Source organism: Octopus sinensis, unplaced genomic scaffold (genome assembly GCF_006345805.1).
Source record: "Octopus sinensis unplaced genomic scaffold, ASM634580v1 Contig17162, whole genome shotgun sequence".
In the NCBI taxonomy this organism is placed as follows: Eukaryota; Metazoa; Mollusca; class Cephalopoda; order Octopoda; family Octopodidae; genus Octopus; species Octopus sinensis.
The window spans coordinates 40,001-46,062 of record NW_021834846.1 but is presented as its reverse complement, the minus strand read 5'-3'; the positions used below and the strand labels follow the sequence as shown (position 1 = coordinate 46,062).

The 6,062-nt window shown below is 39.1% G+C and overlaps 1 protein-coding gene and 1 pseudogene across 3 annotated transcripts in view; both read left to right on the top strand.

Moving 5' to 3' along the window:
- The first annotated feature begins 705 nt into the window (after positions 1–705).
- On the top strand, positions 706–5,211 carry LOC115231019 (annotated as a pseudogene).
- A 335-nt stretch (positions 5,212–5,546) lies between these two features.
- The window catches only part of LOC115231018 (E3 ubiquitin-protein ligase MIB2-like), a 31,928-nt gene continuing 31,412 nt past the window's right edge, over positions 5,547–6,062 (top strand). For all 3 annotated transcript variants that reach the window (XM_029801114.2, XM_036499917.1, XM_036499916.1), the window contains exon 1: positions 5,547–5,869. In XM_029801114.2, coding sequence (XP_029656974.1) covers positions 5,688–5,869 — 182 coding nt within the window. In that variant the 5' untranslated portion in view covers positions 5,547–5,687. The remainder of the gene's footprint in view (positions 5,870–6,062) is intronic.

The window sequence follows — 6,062 nt, the reverse complement described above, 5'->3', positions numbered from 1 at the left end:
TATTTAATGGAGGAATTTAAAGTAGCAAAATGTAATGTAATGATGTACAGAGTCTCTAAGGACGAGCTTGTCAGACATGCAGGTATTACCACAAGGTGTGGGTAACTAGCACCGCTGTCGCTCAGGCTGAAGGCATGCTGGAGCCACGCGTCATAATTGGAGCTACATGTTGGGGTCACCAGGGACTTGGCTCTTCCTATTTCCAACAATAGAAGAAAGTAGACACCAAGGAGAGGCGGGATATGACCGAGAAAGCGGTGCGGTACCAGGAGGAAGATAAAAGGAAATCAAGAGCTGTGGAGTTGGTATCTCTGAGTGCATGGACTAAATGGGATCTCCCTAAGAGGAAGCTCACATGGACTGACCTGTGGAGGCTGGAACCTTTGCAGATCTCCTTCCTGCATGGAGCTGTGTATGACACACTCCCGACGCCAACAAACCTGTACAAATAGGGTTTGAGGGAAGACCAGCTGTGTAGACTTTGTGGGAAAGGGGCACTCTGGCACACATCCTGGCAGGGTGCAGAATAACTCTTTCTCAAGGAAGATACAAATACTTACTCACACCCTGGAGCAGTAAAGGTGTAAGAAACATCATCACCAAGGGAAGATAACTGCCGCAATTAAGTTCGTTGAAGAGGGAGAGAAACCAGTAAAGCCAGCAAAAGCAATACATAGCTTGCTGCAAGGGTCTCAACCATGGGATATGAAGGTAGACTTAGGGAAGAGATTGCAGTTTCCCCAGGTTATCCATACAACCCTGAGGCCTGATGAAGTTCTGATGTCTAAAAAGGCCCAGAAAATTATCATAATTGAACGAACAGTCACGTGGGGAGCGGGTTGTAACGAGGCCCATGAACGGAAGTGTGACAGATATAAGAGCTTCCTGCAGGCTCCATTCACTTTGGTGAATAAATAAAACACATCCTTACAGGTGTTATGAACTCGTATATGTGGTGTGTGTGTGTGTGTGTGTATGCATGTGTATCTATGCAAGTGTGTGTCCCTAACTGCTAATTGAAAACCGGTGTTGGTGTATTTGTATCCCTGTTACATAGCCCTGGAGCAAAAGAGAGCTGTAGGTTATGCTAATTAGACAGAAAAGGTACCACACATAAAAGACAAAATCGATAGGAGCCCGAGCCTGGCCGCAGTCTCATGACTGAAACAAGTAGAAGAGAGAAAGAAAAAGAAAGAGAAAAAAGAAGAGAGGAATAGAGGAAAGGAAAGGAAAATTGAGAGAGAACTATAGAGAAGACAAAAAGAAACGAAACAGAGAAAGAGAGAGAGAAAAAACGAGAGAAAAGATAAAGAGAAGGAGATTGAAAAAGAAAACGAGAGGAAGAAATAGAGAAAAGAAAGAGTGAGAGAGAGGAAGAAAGATCAAAAGAAAACGACAGGGAAAAAGAAGGAGAAAAAAGCGCTAGAGCGAGAAAAGAAAGAGATAGAGAAAAAGAAAGAAATGAAAGAGTGAGAAGAAGAATGATCAACAGAAAACGAGAGGGAGGAAGAAGGAGAAAAAAGCGAGAGAGCAAGAAAAGAAAGAGAGAGAGAAAAAGAAATGAGAGGAAGAAAGAAAGAAATGAAAGAGTAAGAGAGAGGAAGAAGGATAAAAAGAAAACGAGAGGGAGAAAGAAGGAGAGAAAAGCGAGAAAGCGAGAAAAGAAAGAGAGAGAAAAAGAAACAAGAGGAAGAAAAAGAGAAATGAAAGAGTGAGAGAGAGGAAGAAGGATAAAAAGAAAAGGAGTGGGAGAAAGAAGGAGAAAAAATACTGAGAGTGAAAAAAGAAAGAGAATGAAAAAGGAAACGACAGGAAGAAAGAGAGAAATGAAAGGGTGAGAGAGAGGAAGAAGGATAAAAAGAAAACGAGAGGGAGAAAGAAGAGAGAAAAGCGAGAGAGCGAGAAAAGAAAGAGAGAGAAAAAGAAACAAGAGGAAGAAAAAGAGAAATGAAAGAGTGAGAGAGAGGAAGAAGGATAAAAAGAAAAGGAGTGGGAGAAAGAAGGAGAAAAAAGACTGAGAGTGAGAAAAGAAAGAGAATGAAAAAGGAAACGAACAGGAAGAAAGAGAGAAATGAAAGAGTGAGAGAGAGGAAGAAGGATAAAAAGAAAACGAGAGGGAGAAAGGAGATAAAAGCGAGAAAAGAAAGAGAGAGAAAAAGAAACGAGATGAAGAAAGAGAGAAATGAAAGAGTGAGAGAAAAAAAGAAGGATAAAAAGAAAACGAGAGGGAGAAGGAAGGAGAAAAATGTGAGAGAGTGAGAAAAGGAAGAGAGAGAATAAAAACGAGAGGAAGAAAGAGAGAAATGAAAGAATGGAGAGAGGAAGAAGGATAAAAAGAAAAAGAAACTGAGAAATGAGAAAAAAGCGAGAGAGCGAGAAAAGAAATAGAGAGAAAAAGAAACGAGAGGAAGAAGAAGAGAAATGAAAGAGTGAGAGAGAGGAAGAAGGATAAAAAGAAAACGAGAGGGAGAAAGAAGGAGAAAAAAAATTAGAGAGAGCGAGAAAAGAAAGAGAGAGAAAAAGAATCGAGAGGAAGAAAGAGAGAAATGAAAGAGTGAGAGACAGGAAGAAGGAAAGAAAGAAAACGAGAGGGAGAAAGAAGGAGATAAAAGCGAGAAAAGAAAGAGAGAGAAAAAGAAACGAGAGGAAGACAGAGAGAAATGAAAGAGTGAGAGAGAGGAAGAAGGATAAAAAAAACGAGAGGGAGAAAGAAGGAGAAAAAAAATTAGAGAGAGCGAGAAAAGAAAGAGAGAGAAAAAGAAACGAGAGGAAGAATGAGAGAAATGAAAGAGTGAGAGAGAGAAAGAATGATAAAAAGAAAACGAGAGTAAGAAAGGAGAAAAAAGCGAGAGAGCGAGAAAAGAAAGAGAGAGAAAAAGAAACGTGAAGAAGAGAGAAATGAAAGAGTGAGAGAGAGGAAGAAGAATAAAAAGAAAACGAGAGGAAGAAAGAAGGAGAAAAAAGTGAGAGAGCGAGAAAAGAAAGAGAGAGAAACAGAAACGAGAGGAAGAATGAGAGAAATGAAAGAGTGAGAGAGAGGAACAAGGATAAAAAGAAAACAAGAGGAAGAAAGGAGAAAAAAGTGAGAGACCGAGAAAAGAAAGAGAGAAAAAAGAAACTAGGGGAAGCAAGAGAGAAATGAAAGAATGAGAGTGACAAAGATGGATAAAAAGAAAACGAGAGGGCGAAAGTAGGAGAAAGGAAAGAGAGAGAGAAAAAGAAACAAGAGAACAAAGAAAGAAATGAAAGAGTGAGTGAAAGGAAGAAGGATAAAAAGAAAACGAGAGGGAGAAAGAAGGAGAAAAAAGCGAGAGAGCGAGAAAAAAAGAGAGAGAAAAAAGAAACGATATTAAAAAGAGAGAAATGAAAGAGTGAGAGAGAGGAAGAAGGATAAAAAGAAAACAAGAGGGAGAAAGAAGGAGGAAAAAGTGAGAGAGCGAGAAAGGAAAGAGAGAGAGAGAAAGAAACAAGAGAAAAAGGAGAGAAATGAAAGAGTGAGAGAGAGGAAGAAGGATAAAAAGAAACGAGAGGAAGAATGAGAAGACGAAAGGTAGAGAGATAAAGAAAAAGAAAGAGAGAAAGACAATGAGGAAATGAGAGAGAAGGAAAGCCAGGAAATAAAAAGAGAGAGAAAAGAAGCAGAGAGGAAGAGAGCGAGAATAGAAAAAGAGAAAGAGGGAGAGGAAGAGAGAAAGATGGAAGATGAGAGAAGAAAAAGGTACTGAGAGAAATAAAGAGAGAAAATGGGAGAGAGAGAGAGGAAGAAAGAGGAAAAAGAAACACTGAAAGAGAGAGAAATGAGAAAGAGAGGGTTAAAAGAGACGTAAAAGGAATAAAGAGAATGAGAGAAAAGAAAGAGGGAGAAAGAGAGAAAAGAAAGGAGAAGGCAAGAGAGGAGAGAAAAGAAAAATGTAAGTCCCTTAAAGGGAGAAAAGGAAAAGAGGGAAAGAAAAGGGAAAGGAAAGGACAAAGAGACTGAAAGAATGAGAGGGAGAGGGAGGAATAGAGAAAAGGAAAGTGAGAGAGCGAGAGGAAGAGAGAAGAGAAAAATTACCAGTGAAAAGAGATAACAGAGAGAAAGAGGAAGATAGGAAAGAAAGAGAGAGTTAGAACGAAAGAGAAAAAGGGTGATAGAAAGAGAGAAAGAGGTAAAAGAAAAGGGAGAGATAATGAAGAGAGAATAGAAAAAGAGCGAAAAGTAAAGCAGGAGAGAAAGGTAAAAGAGTGGGGTAGAAGGAGAGAAGAGAAAAAGAAAGCGGGAGAAAGAAAGAGGGAAAGGGGGAAAAAGAAAGTGAGAGATAAGAATAGGAGAGGGAGAGAAAGAGAAAAGGGAAAGAGGGGAATATAGGAGAGAAAAGAGATTGGGAAATAGAGAGAGAGAAAGAAAGATAGGAAAGAGAGAGAGAAAAGCGGAAGGAAAGAGAGAGAAAGAGAGAACAAAGAGTAAGAGACAGAGAGAGAAAAATAGAAAAGAAATTGTGAGAGAGTGAGAGAAGAAGAAAGAGAGAAGAAAGGGAGAGAGAGAGAAAAGAAAAGAGAAAAGACATCAAAAACAGAGAGACAAGTAAAAGAGAAAAAGGAAGAAAGATAGAAAAGGCAAAGAGAAGAACAGAGAGAAAGAGAGAGAAAGAGATAAAAGTTAAAGAGAAAGAGAGACGAAAAAGAAAAAGGTTGGGTGAAAGAGAGAAAAGGAATAGTGAAGGAGACAGAGAGAGAAAGAAAGAAAAAAAGGTAATAGAGAGAGAGATAAAGAAAGAGAAGTGGAAAAAGAGAGAAAGAGAAAGAAAAAGAGAGAAAGAAAAAGAGAGAAAGAATGTAAGAATAGAAAGGGAAAGAAATGAAAGAGAGAGAGATACGGAGAGAGAAAGAGAGAAATTGAAAAATAGATAAAGAGAAAGATAAGAGAAAAAAGAAAAAGAGAAAGGGGAAGGAAATGAGAGAGAGAGAAAGAGAGGAAAGGAAAATGGGAAAAGAGAGAAATGAAAGAGAGAGAGAGAGTAAAAGAGACACGGAGAGAGAAAGAAAGAGAGAGAAAGTGAGAAAAGAAAGAGAAGGAAAGAAATGAAAGAGGGAGATAGAGAAAGAAAGAATGAGAGAAAGAGGAAAGAAAACGAGAAAGAGAGTGAGAGACAAAGAGAAAACAGAGAGAGAGAGAGAGTAAAAGAGATACGGAGAGAGGAGAAAGAAAGAGAGAGAGAAAAAGGGGAAAGAGAGAGAAAGTGAGAAAAGAAAGAGAAGGATAGAAATGAAAGAGGGAGATAGAGAGAGAAAGAATGAGAGAAAGGAGGAAAAAACGAGAAAGAGAGTGAGAGACAAAGAGAGAAAACAGAGAGAGAGAGAGAGAGTAAAAGAGACACGGAGAGACGATAAAGAAAGAGAGAGAGAGAGAAAGTGAGAAAAGAAAGAGAAGTATAGGAATGAAAGAGGGAGATAGAGAGTGTAAGAAGGAGAGAAAGAGGAAAGAAAACGAGAAAGAGAGTGAGAGACAAAGAGAGAAAAGAGAGATAGAGTAAAAGAGACACGGAGAGAGGAGAAAGAAAGAGAGAGAGAAAGAGAAGTATAGGAATGAAAGAGGGAGATAGAGAGAGAAAGAAGGAGAGAAAGAGGAAAGAAAACGAGAAAGAGAGTGAGAGACAAAGAGAGAAAAGAGAGAGAGAGAGGGAGAAAATGGAATTTCTCTATTTCACATGTCCTCACTTTCTTCATTACAGATTAATAAACCTAGTGATTGGTTGGGACGAACTCCTTTAATGTTGGCCTCTGAAGTGGGCGCCGATAGAAGAATCATCGACATTTTGATAGACGCAGGAGGCCAGGTCGGAGCGAAAGACCGATGGGGTGAGACAGCTTTGCATTTGGCTGTGATTTGGTAAGTTGAGAATCAAGTAAAATCTGCAGATGTGTTTTTGTTTGTAAATTTGTTGCAATTGCAGACACAGGTTCAATATCCAAAGATGCCATAGAAAAGGGCAGTGGGACAACAGCACAACAGCAGACTAGCAAACAACAACAACAACAACAAGCTTCTCTTTAGTCATCGATCCAATTCATTAGTCATTATT